This window comes from Bactrocera neohumeralis, chromosome 4, assembly GCF_024586455.1.
Source record: "Bactrocera neohumeralis isolate Rockhampton chromosome 4, APGP_CSIRO_Bneo_wtdbg2-racon-allhic-juicebox.fasta_v2, whole genome shotgun sequence".
In the NCBI taxonomy this organism is placed as follows: domain Eukaryota; kingdom Metazoa; phylum Arthropoda; class Insecta; order Diptera; family Tephritidae; genus Bactrocera; species Bactrocera neohumeralis.
In genome coordinates, this window is record NC_065921.1 from 76803603 (window position 1) to 76820611 (window position 17009).

The following is a 17009-nucleotide window of genomic DNA, read 5'->3' on the forward strand; positions in this document are numbered from 1 at the left end:
CCATGCCTCTGTTAATCTGTTAATACTGATTCCAAGATAGACGAAAGTACAAACAGCTCGGAGAGGCCCTTTCCGATCCCGAGATAGCTTTTAGTATTACTCAATGTCAGTTAACACAGTCGTATTAGTTTTGCGGTGATGCTTAATGGGTTTGCAGTGATCGTCATCAAAAGTCTCTCATCCAAGGCTGTTGTTTTCTTTTCAATGGGGGTGTTTTTACGTGGCACATACCAAACTCACTTTTCAAATGGATGTCTTTTGGCTACCCACAGGATACTTGGTCTAAAACCGGTAGTCGTGAGCTGCTTGATCCATATGTAAAAGAATCGTTTCTGCCCGCGCCCCAAGTGAATGGCGCCCAGAGAACTTTTCTCGTGGACTTCTATACATAACACCATCCTCCTTTGCCATTTTATGGTCGCAATAATCATTCACCTGTGCTAGCCATTGCTCGAATTGTTGAAAATTTCGAGCGTACATTTTCTGTACCTAATGTTTAAATGCCAATAAGACAAAGAACCGCTCGAATAAAGAAAATATTGCTACCAATCAGGCAAGTGTGCCCGAAGACCGCAATTTGTCGATTCCAAGACGTTCTCAAGAATTGGAATTGTCTCAAACCACAAACTGGCAGATTTTGAGAAAGAACTTTGACCTCTCACTCAAGTTCTAAAGCCATTAATCACCCTAAACGTCGTATATTTCCTGCTTTTGCCTTGAAACAACTCGAAAACGATAATGACATTTTAAGAAAATCATCTTCTTCAATGAGGCTCACTTTTAGCTGACTGATACAGTACATAAAGGAAACTGTCGATCCTGGTGCGAAGAATATTCTCAAAGTATTCATGAACAACCATTTCATTCACCTAAATTGACAGTGTGATATGGTTTTTGGTCTGATGGAATCATCGGTCCGTATTTGTTTTGGTACAGATCGATGATAACCAACTTTTTTTGGCCGTAACTGGAAGAAATTGATCTTGACAATATCTGGTTCCAATAAGACGGATGTAGCCACACGGCAAGTTCCAGAGTTTGGAGATTCGATTATTTCCAGAAGTTGTGATATCTAATGGCCTCCAAGAAGTTGTGATTTAACACGATTAGACTACTTCTTGTGGGGCTATTTGAAGTCAACACGCAGTAAAGAAAATATAGCAGCCGAAGCTGATAATGTACAAAAATACCGCGAAGAGTCGATTCGGCGTCATGCGCAGTAATGGAACGACTTGGGTCGAGATCTAAAATTGAAAGCATACAAAATAGAGCTTGTGCAAGAAATGAAGACGCTCAATCTTTCCAAGCAACATCGCTTCCTTCTATAGGCTCTTGAAAAGTATCAAAACGATCCACGTTTTCAGCGATGAGGCTTATTTCTGGCTCAATGGGTATGTAAACAAGCAAAATTACCGCATTTGGAACAAAGAGCAACCAGAAGAGATTCAAGGGGTGATTTGTGGGCCGCTGCAGTCATCGGTATATATTTCTTCAAAAATCACTCCGGTGAGAACGTACGCGTCAATGGCGACCTCTCCGTTATCACGTTTATTTATTAGAACTTTCAAAATTTAAGAGCCCAGGTTGAGACAATAGTCAAGCGTTATATACAAATCTTTCAAAACCTTGGCGAATTTTTCGTACTCCACAACTTAAAAAACTCAAAACTCATACAAAGTCTTGACAAAACTAAATCTTTTACAACATCCATGAATATGCACTAAACATTAACCGTTATAAAAACTTGCACACCTACACCTGTAAAAGTGCTGCCACCTTACGGATGCGGATGCGGATATGAATATGCGGATGCGATGCGCCCACGAGCAGGATATCTTTATTTACTCAACACATAAGCAATTGAGTGCGGCGACATGTAATGCGAGTAGCCACGTGGTTTGAGGGGCGGGAGCACTTAGTTAACTACACTCATAAAAAAATTACAGTTATGCCCTAGTGCATGAGTAGATACAGCGTGATAGAGCTTGTACCAGGTTAGTGTGCTTCAACGTGAGTGTGACCATAAAAGTAATGAGCGCCATAAAAAACAGAAGGCGACGCAAACAAAGAGGACACAACAAGCGAGTAAGTGAGCTATAGTAAACGTAAAAAAATTAGGATAACATGGTAGAATGGCATGGAAGAGAACCATACCAATTATGCCACGACTGCGGAACAATGTTTGTGTGCTTGCGTGTACGTTAATTCGGGCGCATAAAAGTCGTATGATTATATCTGTGAATATGTAGCGCAAATTTCTACCCAGCGAGCATTCTTTTACAGGGCAAAAAATTAGAGAGAGACCGAAATGTGTGAGTGCGAAGAGCTTGACAAGCTGGCCGACAGGGGTAGTGCTCGAAAATTCGGTTTTAAGACCGGAGCATACTCTTGTGGAAACCACAGAGGTGATCAAATGAGAGATGCCCAGAACATACTGAAATTATGAAGGGAACACTTCGCCAGTCTGCTGCATGGAAGTGAAAGCATAACACCAGGGGATGAAACCCGTCTCTCAATCGGTGACGATGGAGCAGACGTTCCATTGCCCGACCATGAAGAAGTTCGAATAGCAATTACCCGTCTGAAGAACAACAAAGGGACGGGGGCTGGAGGATTTCCGGCCGAGCTATTCAAATGCGGTGGCGAAGAACTGATAAGAGACGAAAGCATGCCCAACGATTGGAACTTAAGTGCGTTCTGCCCAATCCAAAAAAAAGGGAGACCCCACAGTCCTCCTCAACTATCGTGGGGAAAAGCCTCTTTAACATCGCATATAAGGTTCCACCGAGCGTATTGCGTGAAAGATTAAAGCCCACTGCCAACAAAGTGATTGGATCTGCTTAATGTGATTTAAGGCCTGGGAAATACGCCAAATATTGAAAAGAACCCGTGAAAACAGGATCAAAACACACCACTTCTTCGTCGATTTGTAAGCCGCTTTTGACAGCACGAAAAGGACCTGTCTTTATATCGCTGTGCCTGAATTTGGTATCTCCACAAAACTAATACGGCTGTGTAAGCTGCCGTTGAGAAATACCAAAAGCTTAGTCGAAATCGGGAAGAACCTCTCCGAGCCGTTCGATATCAAACGAGGTTTCAGACAAAGTGACTTACTCTAGTTCGAAGCAAATAGGTCTAGTAGTGAACGAGGACAAGACTAGATATCTTCTGTCATCAAACAAATAGTCGTCACACTCGCGACTTGACTCCCACTTCACTGTTGACAGTCATAACGTCGAAGTCATAGATGATTTCGTCTATCTTAGAACCAGTATTAACACCAATAACAATGCCAGCCTCGACGTTCAACGCAGAGTAACTCGTGTCAACAGCTGATACTTTAGACTGAGTAGACAATTGAGAAGTAAAGTCCTCTCTCGACGTAAGAAGACCACATTCTACAAGTCCCTCATCATTCCCGTCCTGCTATAGGGTGCAGAGGCATGAACGATGAATATAGCTCATGAGTCGACGTTACGAATTTTCGAGAGAAATGTTCTGCGGAAGATTTATGGTCTTTTACGGATTGGCAACGGCGAATATCGCAGTCGATGGAACAACAAGTTGTACGAAATATTCGAAGACATTGACATAGTCCAGCTCTGAGCGTATTCGACGCAGTACCCCGGGGGAATCAAAGGAAAAGCAAGACCTCTACTCCAGTGTTGCGTTTTCCACCTACTGAAGATTAGGGCTAACTTAAAATCGTATAGATTTATATCTAGTAGCGCCATCTATGTGTCAGGCCGCGTACTTTTGACCTGTTATATGATTAGAGAAGATGATATGTGAGCATTATTGTCTATATATACATACAAATATACATATATATATAACTAGGTATATCATATACCCAAACACACGTACTATCCCAGCGCCAATCACGATTGCATGAGCATGGTCTGGATGATTGGGTGATTGGTTGAAGCGCGTGGAAGATGCCGCTAATGGGCGGTCGATAAACAGCGCGACAACGGTGACAAGTGTTGAAAATGCGATAAATAATCACAAGCAGCTTTTTAGTAAGAACAAAGAACTAATGAATAATTACTACCGATCTTTAGCTGCTTGTTGGCAGAAGAGTTATTTATTGACGGCATGCATGGGTGGCAACTTAATGGGCGGTTTGCGTACGCTATTCGAAGTTTACTTTAATCCTTTCAAAAGCGATTAGTGGTTTGCTGATGTCGTTTGAAGTCGATTTTTGGTATGGTTTTTGTTTTTATTTTTTTTTTTTTGTTATCGACGTAACAATTACTCAGCTCATTACACTAACGTATGGAGTTTGAGTTGATAAACGGGTAAAGTGCGGTGAGTAGAGCAGTTCCAATTGGAAATAGTAGCAAAAAAAGCAAGTGAGTTGTGAATGGCAGCGGGTGGCGGAAAGCCAGTGATGTTTTTATGCACACATGCAATTGCTTAGTTTCATTAGCGCACGCTTAGTATATTTTTAGGCGTTAGCTCATTGTGGCGCGCTTATATGTGGCATATTACATATATACAGTTATGTAGTTGTTATTATTGTTGTATATATTACATATATACAGTTAGCTAGTTGTTGTTATTGTTGCTGCACTGTTATATTAAACATACGGTAATTGCTTTTAATTGCGCTGTTTGCTATTGTTGTAGTCGCCATGCTGGATTTGTTTATTTCGCAGTTCTTTTTTTTTTTTGTTTTTGTATTTTTCGTTTTTTTCTTACTTTCTTTTCATTGCTGACATTTTTATGGCTGGCCCCTGTCGTGCACATGCCTATATACTTATGGGTGTATGTATGTGTGTGTATTTGTGCGTATGTGCAAATATGCGTATTTAGCTGCCGCGGCCGTGTTTAGTAACGATATTATTAAAATTTTCGCCCGCGTTCGCTAGTACAGCCCGATTTACATACGGGCGTTGTATGACATTTCGGCATGTAGAAATGTAAAATATACATACCTACACACACATAAGCGCGCTTATTATATTTAATATTTGTGTCGGCACATTGCTCCTGATGATCTCAGCTTGTGGTGCCGGTTGGGGGGTGCGACAATGGGTAGTTTCGCAACTTGCTTATCATTAGTGTGAGGTTATGTACGAACAAGCTTAAATAGAAGTGAAAGATTTGAAAAGTTAATGATTTTCTAAATACGAGCGGTCTACTTATACTACATATACTTTTAATATATAAGCATATACCGGTACTTTAAGTACATAAAATTCATTAAAATTAGAAAAGGAAAACTTACTGTTACTTTTATGATTTTTTTCAGGACTAAATTCAAGAAATGAAAAAAATATATATATTTTTCTTATATATATTTTTTTTATTTTTTTCTTTTTATTATATTTTGCATAATATTTTATTTATTGGGTAGTCGAAAAAGTCTTTTCGTATTTTGTCAATAGATGTCGTTGCAGTCGTATATCTCCAGTACTACCAATCACATTGTATCATATTATATAGTGTTGGAAAGGTGAGATTTTAAGCTTTATTTAACCAAAAAAGAATTCAATTCGGGGCAGTTGATAAAAAGTTACAGCTGTTCAAAAATTAGTGATAATAATGAAGAAATTCGCTATATTTTGAAGTATTGAAGTTTGATTGGTAATACGAAAATACTTTTTCGGCTACTAATATGTATATAAATACAGTAAAAACATACATTTTTTATATAAATATTAAATGCTAAAATATACATATCTTCTATATATGTACATATTATGCACCTTATTATTTTATTGCTCAAAGTGTTCAAATTTGTTCCGGAAATATCACAAATCAGCAAGTAACCTTAGAACATGGGCATAATGAATTAAACACACAACATGTACAATATGTATAACCCAAGTATACTCGCAAATATACTGCCACCCACTACTACCACAAAGCACAAAGGTCATTGTCTCGCTCTGTATGATTAATGGATAATGTCAATACTGTAATTATGAACGAACAAAAAAGTCTATGCATACATTACGGCGTTAAAGCAGTAAAAAAATACACAATTTATATAAACGTTATGTACTCAAATATATCTTCTATATGGTATAAATATAAGTGTGTACCACTGTTTTTTATGGCTTAAAGTGTATAAATTATACATATACAGACAGATATTAATAGTTAAGTTTTTGTATTGGAAGATAAACATACTAAATACATTAATTAGTGTTCCATAGGCAATTGATGAGAATTTATTACGTATTATGTAGGTAACTCGTTCTACAATAATATGCTGAGCAAATGGAAATTACATTTCCTCCATTTTTGGAATATATAGTAAAAGTACTTACTAATGAAAAATTCTTTTAATACTATAAGAAAACTGAATAAATGGATTTGTTGAAGGCGTCTAATTTAAAATTTAAGTATTATTGTTAACTAATAAAAAAATCATAAAATAAAATTATGAAAATATAATTAAAATAAATGAAAAAATATTAAGGAAATAATAGTAATATTCTAAATAAATAATAAAAACAAAATAAATATAAAAAATTAAAAAAAAAAAAAATTATAAAAAAAATTAAAATAATAAATGCCAAAAAGTAAAAGTATGTACATAACATATATGTATGTATCTCTTCATAAAAAAATGTAAATAAATTAAAAAATGAGAAAACATTATAAATAATAACAAACTGTATAAGAAACGAAATAACAAAAAATTGAAAATAAAATAAAAATGTAAAAAAAAATAAATAAAAAATATTAAAAATTAATAAAAATAAATAAAAAATATTAAAAATAATTAAAAAGGTAAGACACAAACATAATAAATTGTGTAGACCTTTCAAAATATTTAATGATTATACTGTTTCTCTCAGATTCCTCCTTCAAAATTATAGAAACACAATTTTTCTGTTATTTTGTAAAGTCAGAGTTAATTTTTTATAAAAATAAAAATGTAATAAATAAAAAAATTAAATATATATTAAAATAATCACAAAATTTATTGAAAAAATAACAAAAAAATTAATAAAATTTAAAAATAAAATAAAAATATGCAAAAAAATTATAAATGTTAAAAAATATTAAGAATAATAAAAAGAATTAAATTGAAAATTAATGAAAAAAATATGTTAAAATAATTACACATTTTATACAATAACAATAATTATATTGCTACTGCCTGTTAAAAAAAAAAATATTTAAATAAAAATAAAATATTAAAGAAATAATAACAAAATGTGTTGAAAAATTAACAAAACATTACAAAAAAAATTATCAAAAATAGTTAAGAAAAAATTAATAAAATGTAAAAAAAAATTAAAAAGGAAAAAATCAAAATATGAAAATAATTAAAATGTAATTAAAATAATTTACAAATATTAAAAACACCAACAAAATATATTTAAAAAAAATAATGTAAAATAAAAGTTTTAAAAAGAATGTAAATATCATAAAAAAATTATAAATACACATAACAATAAATTGCAAAAAATAAAAAAACTTAATAAAAAATAAAAAAATTAAATAAAATAGTTTAAAAAAATTATAAATTAATTTTAAAAATTAAAAAAATATTAAAAGCAAAATATAAATTTGAATAAATTAAAAAAAATAGAAATATAATGAAAATAAATAAAACTAAAAATAAAAAAGTGTCAAAAAAATTAAAAATAAAAAAGTTAATAATAATGATATTGATTATTTTAAATTTTTGCTTTTTTTGACACTTTAAAATTAATTTTTATTTATTATTGATTATGTGATCGTTAATTCAAATATATAATTCAAAAACAAAAATATTAATAATGACAATAGGAATAATAATAATAATAATATTAGTATTAATAAAAATTACAATAATCAGCTTCTATCTCTGTTATCAAGCTAATTATTTTGTTGAGAATGCGTAAAGTATTGAAATTTATTTTTTAACGTTTGCATTTACCTTTATTTATTATAAAAATAAAATTAACTATTATACTAATAAAACTTTTCTCATATCTTTGCAGGTTCTTGTTGAAAAATTATTACGTTCATGTCCAGACATAAAAAATATTTATCTATTAATAAGACCAAAACGAGGACAAGAAGTCTCAGCGCGTTTAAATGAGCTGCTTAATGCACCGGTAAGTGAAGTATTTTTCAAACTAAAGCAAAAATTAAATATTATATTGACAAATCATTGTTTGAAATCTGAAAATTAAAAATAAAACTATTCGAAAAGCTAAGTGCTGGTTATAGAGTAAAAAAAAAACAAGATTTCAAAATAAAACAAAAAAATTTAATTAAAAAATATTAAAAATTAAAAAAAATAGGAATTTAAAAAAAATATAAAAATTATAAAAATACTTTTAAAAGTAAAAAAAAATTAAATTACCAAAAAAAATAGAAATTAAAAATTAAGTAAATTAAAAAAAAATAGAATTTCACAAAATTTAAAACTAAAACAAAAAATTAAAAAAAAAAAAAAATTAAAAACTAAAAAAAAAATAATAAAAATTAAAAAAAAAATTAATTAAAAAAAATAGAAATAAAAAAGCTTTAAATTAAAAAATTTAAAATTAAAAAAAAAATTAAAAATGTTCATCAATTGCTAGCTTGTTGTATAAAATTAAATTTTTAAAAAGCGTTCGAGTAAACGACTTAACTCTTAGTGTAGATAATTCAATTTTTAATCAATCCTTCGATAATTCTTTCTCAATTTTTGCAATGTTACTGAGCTTTTTCTGTATTTAAATGGTAACTTTATCATCTAATCATCGCAAATTTAACATTCAAACAAATATTAGCTATAAATTATCCAATATATTGCACAAGAAAATATGTTATTCATACGCCCTGTTGACTTCAAGAGAAATTCTATCACTGAATCTTCTACAATGAATGTATGTATATGAAAATTTTTATTAATGCTAAAGATATAACTAAACAAATTTTGTTGCCTTTTTTTAAAAGCATATCAATCTCCGAACCTGTTTTGTTATATGTGACCTGGTCTACGGAAAGGGGGCTTAGGTGTCAAAAAAAAGGAGAACAATTAATGAGATAACGAGAAACTGACGATTATTTTTAACAGCTTTTCCCAGAAAACTAGTTTTCGCACGTTAGCTCCCTTTTCGTAGACCAGGATAATGGAGATGTTCGAGTCTCAATCACAGTGACAGAATAGCAAGGCAACATATTCAGCGCCAAAAATATTGCGCTATAAGATCAGCTGAGTAGCTACAGAAAAGCAGCAGTGTCGCATTATTGGTGTAGTTACTTGCAGCCTCGAAAATTCCTAATATTTTCATAATATGGACTATTTTGTAAGACTCCATACGAATATCAAATATTACTCATACGCCCTGGTGGCTTTCACTATATACACAGTGTAGGAAACAAAGTTAAAAAGTTTTAGTTCATGCTTAATAACGAAGCAAAGCATTGGTTTCACGTCTAAATATTCAATTTGTTGCTACAAATATTCCCTACTGACCACACTTCTAAGATAATATATATGGAAACAGCTTTGTTATGTAGTAAAGTAAAGGTACGTGAGTAAGAGTAAAAGTACCTGAGTCTCACACTTTTACAGGCCGGTGTTAACGGAAATTTGTTGTTAGTATAATTAGTTTACTACTATAATATATATCATAAAGTGTTTTCTTTGAAACAATAGAATAATTGACCTTCCTTGCTGCTTACAACACTAATTTTTGTATTCAATTGTAGCAGCAACAACTAGCAATTTGTCATACAATTCTATCATTTAGGTATAATTATGACTACTAATGAATTTTTATATTGTAAACATATGCCAAATTAATGGTTTTTATATTTTTCCATTATTCATGCAGCTTTTTGAAACATTGCGAAGGGAGAAACCAAAGGAATTGAGTAAAGTTATTCCTATATCTGGTGATATAACATCCGAGGAATTGGGCATCTGTGAAAATGATCAGGTAAGGATACAAATAACTATACTGATATGTTTGTTTATTTATTTAGTTATTTTTTTTTAATGGAAAAATAATATCCGTTTTTGTTTCCAGGCGCTACTTTGTCGCACAGTATCCATTGTATTCCATTCAGCTGCCACCGTGAAATTCGATGAAAAGCTCAAATTATCTGTCACAATCAACATGCTTGGGACAAAGCGTTTGGTTGAGTTGTGCCATCGCATGATGTCCTTAGATGTGAGTAACCATAAAATATTAAAAATGAAATAATTTTTAATTTGATTTACTATATATTTAACAGGCACTAATACACGTCTCCACTGCCTATTGCAATTGCGATAGATCCGAGGTATCAGAAGTTATATATGCACCACCCTATAATCCCGACGATATTATTTCTTTGATCAATTGGCTTCCTGAGGATATGCTCGATCAGGTAAATAAACGTAGGATAACCAAAAACATAAATTATATATATCAATTTAGGCTTAGAGCATAACATAAGTAGATAGTTGAGAACTCACTCTGACTCTCATTCTTGTATAATATTATATTACATCTTCTTCTTCACCTCTTTTGCTTCGAAAAATATCTAATTTCAATATAATTTTCAGCTAACCCCATCGTTGATTGGCAAACGCCCCAATACGTATACATTTACGAAAGCCTTAGCGGAGCATATGCTACTCAAAGAAGCTGGCAATCTGCCTGTGGCCATTGTGCGGCCTTCTATAGGTTAGTATCCTCAATTTACCGCATAACTAGAGTAAATATAAAATTTAAGCCATAAATATATATAAATCTTTAATTCGCTTCTAGTGATTGCCAGTTTGAATGAACCGTTCGCCGGTTGGGTGGATAATTTTAATGGTCCAACTGGTTTGGTAGCCGCCGTCGGTAAAGGTCTATTCCGCACAATAATGTGTGAAAAGAATTATGTTGCCGATATGGTACCTGTCGATATTGTGATTAATTTAATGATTGCCGCAGCATGGCGCACAGCGACGCGAAAAACTGATAATTTAGCGATATATAATTGTTGTACTGGACAACGACATCCCATACAATGGGGTGAATTTGTTAGTTATGCCATGAAACACGTACGAAAGCATCCACTGGGTGAGTTAATATTGTATATATCTATACCTTAAATAATTTGTGTTTGTATCCAAAAATAATTTGTAAAGGAAAAGGAAAAATATTTTTTTTTTGCCCGAAGATAATTTTATTTAAAAAAAATGAAAACATTATCAACTTCTGGCGCTCCTTGGGAACTTTAGCCTGTGTCCTCAAAGCATCTCGGTCATTTGAATTATTTTTGTAATTTTGTACGCCAAGCCTTCCTTGAGATCGTCAATTCATAAAAATATTGCGTCAATAAATAAGGTTTCGACATTAATTTCAAAAACAAAATAAAAAAACTAAAACTAATTAATAACAGTTCAAGAAAAATATTGAATTTTTCCTGCAGCGGTGGCGCATAGCGGCAAAATTGGGAACACGGATTGGGGATATTCGCACGGGCCGGAAATGGGAGCAGGTCACCAACCGGAAATGAAATTACCGTACTATACTTTCGGTTTGAAAACCTAACAGGAAACCATAAACTGGAAACGGATGTAATTTTATTTGATTTCCGTTTTTTGACATCCGGTAAGATTTTTGAGCCAGAAATAATGTACCTTAATCTCAGTTCCGGTCCGGATGTTGTAAAACGGAAATTGTAGCAAAAAACGGAAAAGCAATTTACATCCGTTTCCAGCTTATGACTGCCGGACCGGAAATCCATAACCGTAATTTAATTACCGACTCGGATGATATTAACCGGAAGTAAAATGTACATCCGTTTCCGTTTTGTGACTTCTTGTTAGGTTTTCGGACGGGATGTATAGTACCGTAATTCCACTTCCGGTCGAGGACCAATTATTTTCTCCAGGAGTAAGTTGTTGAATTCGAACGATAGGCAGTCACCTTGTCTGAAACTTCGTTTGGAATTGAACGGCTCGGAAATGTCCTTCCCAATCCTGATAAAGTCTTTTGGTATTGTTCAACGTCAGTTTACACAGTCGTGCTAGCTTTGCAGGGTTCAAGAAGCATAGTTTTGAGAAAAACGCATTTGAAGTTATACACGTGCGTTCCAGAGCGTCCCAGAAGCCTATGCTACAGTAGTTTACAGTAATCTTGCGAATGAGCTGTTAGAGGCTGTTTCTTGCAAATTTCGACTTCAGTCAAATAACTCGAAGAGTATTTGCGTGACTTACCTCAAATTTTCAGATATATTTCCTGATAAAATGTGCAAAAGATTTTTTTTTTTAGAAATTCTGACCACCGTTAACGCCTAAAACTGTTGTATACCTATTAGCCCAAGACAACACTAATATAATAGTTTAGCAAATTACTTAAACGTTCAAGGTTGCCACAAATACGATTTCGTTGTAGTACATTTCATGAATAATAAATATGCACAATTTCTTCTCCACCATACAGAGGGCTGCCTGTGGTATCCGACGGGTGTGTTACGCATGAATCGTCCATTGAATGCAGCACATGGCTTCCTTGTACACTACTTACCGGCCTATATATTGGATATTGTCGCGCGACTGATGGGCAAGAAGCCATTGTAAGTATATATGTACATATATAATTATAGGGATTAAGTAAATGACAGCTATTAAATGGCATTACTACTTACCAAAATTCAACTAACTTCTGCTTTAACTTTTTTCTTTTTATTACTTTTTTTTCTTTTCCTCGCATATGTACGTTAGCATGGTAAATATACAAAATAAAATCGCCAAAGCTGTTGGCTGCTTGGAATACTTTGCTACACACCAGTGGCGATTCAGAGACGACAACGTGCACGCACTCCTCAACGCGCTGAGTCAAAAGGATCGCGAAACGTTTGTGTTCGATGTGCGCACCATTAACTGGGAGAACTATGTTGAGCGTTATGTATTGGGCTTTAGGGAATTCTTATTTAAACAACGTCCAGAATCGCTGCCTGCGTGTCGAAAGCGTTTGATGCGGTAAGTGTGTGCGAAATATTTGAAAATTGCTTTGAAATATTTTTTGTTTGTCTGCTTCTTGATTACTAACATTTGTTTATCGTTCACAATAGATTGTACTATCTGCATCAGCTGACCAAAGTGGTGGCGGTGATGTGCACTTGGCGCTTCCTAATGGCGCACTCGAAACGTCTGAATGCCTTGTGGACGGCATTCTTGCAGAACGTCTTCAAACTTATACGATTAATACCATTTTTGTAATATTCAAAACGGACGGTGCAGTGCAGTTGAATTATATATATATATATATAAATAAATAAATACATATGTAGCAGCAAAAGCAGTAGTGGGGAGAAGAAATAACAAAACGCTCTTATGCTGTTATAATTGCATAAATATTTAAATTAATTGTGTATGAAATGTTTACTTGATACAATATATACGTATATATATATATTTGTATTTATATGCATATATTATTATAAATATATTTTTTGTTATTGTTTTTTTTTTCATTTTTGTCTATATTTTACGGCAGTTAAGTTTAAATTAATTTAATTATTTTCATTTATAATTTTTGTATTGTAATAAAATTGTAAACGAACGAAGGAGAAAGAAGTAATAAATTAATTAAAACAACAATAAAAAAATATTAAGTCGAAGGGTTAGTAGTAAAGCAAAAATAATTAATAAAGCAAAATTATGATACAAAAAAAGGCGTAGACATATTAGTGTGTGAGATTAAAAATTAAAAAAAAAAATAAAATAAATTTAAAAAAATTATAAATAAATAAAAAAAAATTATAAATAAATAAAAAATAAACAAATGAACGATAACAAATATTTGCAATTACGCTAAAGCATATACAGCTATAGCATATAATGCGCATTCTTTAAAATGTGTTACCAAATAAAGCAGCGCATTAAGTAAAAAAAAAATAAATAAAATAATAAATAAAGTGCAAATGCAAAATTTTCAAAAAATTATGAAAACAAAAACAAAAAAAAAACATTTTGTATGAACCTTAAGCCAAGCAATGCAGCACAAGTCTATGTATTTTGCCTTTTTAACCTTCATTTCATTTCACAAATTTTAAGCTTTTACGAAATGCATGCAAATTAAAAAAAAAAAATTAGCAGAAAATCGTATTTATAGTAAATTATGATTTTTTTGCAATTTAGTGCATGCAAAAGCGCCGAAAAAAAATATTTTTTTATAGTTTGCTGCTTAAATATAATAATAAAATAATTTTTTTTATTCAATTGGTTTGCCAGGCAAAGCAATAAAAGCAATTTCATTGGCATATAATTAGGTAAAGTTACAAACAAACTATTATATATACGATTATATACAAATATACGCATATATTAGCATATATGAAATATTGAAATATTTCCAATAAAGACACTAGCAAGTGAAATGGTTTAGTTTAAACAAATAAAAGCTAAATTTAATTTACCAAAATAAAGAAAAAAATATATTAAAAAACGCAAATGAAAGTAAAAAAGGTTATTTAAATAAAAGTGCATGGAAGAGCAACTAAATAAAAGCATTATAAGTCTAATAGCAATCGTAGTTTTACAATTAATTAATTAATTAATTAATTATATTGAGCATTTGGTTAGCGAGTAATTAAAATAAAGCAGAAAAATAAACAAAATTTAATAAAAATTAATTGAAAGAAAAAATAAAAATTAATTGAATAAAATTTAATTGAAAAAAATAAAGATTAATTGCAAAAAAAATCGCAAAAAAAACTTGAAAATGTAATTAAAGCAGACACGTAAAATTTTGAAGCGCATAGTACATATAAATGATAAAACAAAAAAAAAAGCATAATAATATACAAATTTAAATGCAGACATTTTAAGAGGCATTAAATTTACATAGAGCATACAACAACACTACAGTCAACGGCAGTTTACAAGTATAAGTAGACACAGGTGTACGAAAGAATGATATAAGCAAAGTATGAAAATACAAAACAAAATAAATTGCTTGTTATAAATTACTTTACATTACAAAAACAAAAGCAAAAAACAATTTATTAAATAAATAAATAATGAATGAAGATACAAAAAAAATGTAATAGCGAACTAAATTTATGCATTAAAATTATGAAAATAAAATTAATAAGTATGAAATAAAATAAAAAGTGAAAAACAAGAATATTTTGAAATCATTTTTATAACGTGAGCAGGGTATATGAAGTATGCAGCGGTATTTGTAACAACTAAAATGAAAGAAACAATCTCCGTCTGTCCCTCAGCTTTTGAGATATCGTTTAAAAATTACAGGGTTTGTCCGGAAAGTAATAGGACTGATTTGCTTCCGCCGCAACTGTAGTTCGGAGCGTGCGCGCACAGACTGGATTCGGTAAAGGGCGTTCCTAGCTAACAAACGAGCGGCTGGTCAGTTGTCTTCGAGCACCTGGATAGTCAGGACAAACATTTTCGCGCGACGTTTTAATCTGAGTGGTGCAAGCCGAAAATGCAGCGTTCGTTAGAATAGAGGTAGACGATTAAATTCTGTGTGAAACTCGAAGCAGGCTTACGCAGACGTTGCTTTAGCAAGAAGTGGTGTGTTTCGGTGGCACCAGACTTTTTTTGGAGGGCCGGGAAGAAGTCGCTGATGAAGACCGTGCTGGGAGACCTGCGACTTCGACAAACACCGACAATGTGACTCAAAGTTTTGAACTCATACCGTCGACTAAGTATTCGTTTAATTGCCCAGAGTTAAATTTATCAAACTCTGTGGTTTATGACATTGATGAAGGGTCAATCGGGTCCGGCAAGACATCGCAGCCGATTGGAAGTTGCACCACGACAACGCCCCGGCTCACAGCGTCTTTCTTGTGAACATCTACGTAACCAAGGCCGGCATCCCAGCGCTTCCGCAGCCGCTCTAAAGCCCATATGTGGTCCCCCGGACTTTGTTTTTGTTTCCTTGCCCGAAAAGGCCAATAAAATTTGAGACGACAGAGGGAATCCAAGCAGCATGCATCTCGGCGCTCAAGGCTGTTCCAGAGAATGCCTTCCGTGACGCCTTCAATGCTTGGAAATAGCGCTGGCAGTGCTGCATCGACGCAGAAGTAGCCTATTTTGAAAGTTTTTAAAGAATTGTGACGATTGATTCAAACAATTTTTTTTAATTTATTCAGTCCTATTACTTTCCGGAAAACCCGCATACGTCTGTTACTCTCTAAGAAGCTGCTCATTTGTCGGAACCGCCGATGCCGGACAACTATAGCTTATAGCTGCCATGCAAACTGAGCGATCGGAATTAAGTGCTTGTATGGAAAACTTTTTATTGGATGAGATTTTTTCAGGAATTTTTGAATAAATGTTTGTTATTGTTGTTGTAACGGGTACCTTATCCCCGTTAGGATGATAAGGATTAGATAAGTTGTCATCAACATCATCCAACGGTAGACCCAGGAAACATGCTGTTTCGACGGGGTCGGAACAAAGGGAGAAGGGTGGCAGATAAGTAGGGTTAGTAGGGCATACAAAGTGGTGGCTAGTTCCGTGCGGAGACTCATTGCACCCTGGGCATATGTCAGATATGTCAGGGTCTATTCTGGATAAATAGGAGGGTAACCTGCTACAGTATCCAGACAAAGCTGCGCAATTGTCACTCCGTTTCTCGCGACAACTCGAGCTCTACGTCTGCAATGAGTGGTAATTTGACTCCAAGTACGCTATTTACTGAGAAGGAGTCGGTGAAGGTGTTAATGGCTTCACTATGAATGGCGGTCAGTGCTTGCCGGAAGTAAGTTGCGTCCGAAGTCTGGTCGGCGTACTGTTTGACGACATCGACGTAGTTGTGGAATGACCTCTAGATGTTCTTAGATGATGATGATTTCTGCGAAAGTACCCCAAGCAGAAACAGCTTGGAGAGGAGTTCATTATGCTGCTTAACTGGGAGCATACGGGGCTCACTATGCAGGTGTTCGATGGAAGACATCAGGAAGCATCCTGTCGTAGTTCGGAGTGCAGTGTTCTGGCAAGTTTGCAGTTTCCTCGTCTGCGTTTCACTGCATCCACTGCGACCATATTGGTGCGGCGTAGCTAAGGTCCGGCCGGACGATTGCATTGTATTTTGCCAACAACGTTTCTTTGT

General features: G+C 33.3%; 1 protein-coding gene across 11 annotated transcripts in view; it reads left to right on the forward strand.

Annotated features, from left to right (window-relative positions):
* LOC126755981 (putative fatty acyl-CoA reductase CG5065) overlaps positions 1-15056 on the forward strand; it is a 105305-nt gene extending 90249 nt beyond the window's left edge. For all 11 annotated transcript variants that reach the window (XM_050468735.1, XM_050468736.1, XM_050468738.1 and 8 more), the window contains 9 exons: positions 7950-8066; positions 9780-9884; positions 9975-10118; positions 10183-10317; positions 10496-10616; positions 10701-11000; positions 12369-12501; positions 12650-12907; positions 13000-15056. In XM_050468735.1, coding sequence (XP_050324692.1) covers positions 7950-8066; positions 9780-9884; positions 9975-10118; positions 10183-10317; positions 10496-10616; positions 10701-11000; positions 12369-12501; positions 12650-12907; positions 13000-13147 — 1461 coding nt within the window. In that variant the 3' untranslated portion in view covers positions 13148-15056. The remainder of the gene's footprint in view (positions 1-7949; positions 8067-9779; positions 9885-9974; positions 10119-10182; positions 10318-10495; positions 10617-10700; positions 11001-12368; positions 12502-12649; positions 12908-12999) is intronic.
* The last annotated feature ends 1953 nt before the right edge of the window (positions 15057-17009 follow it).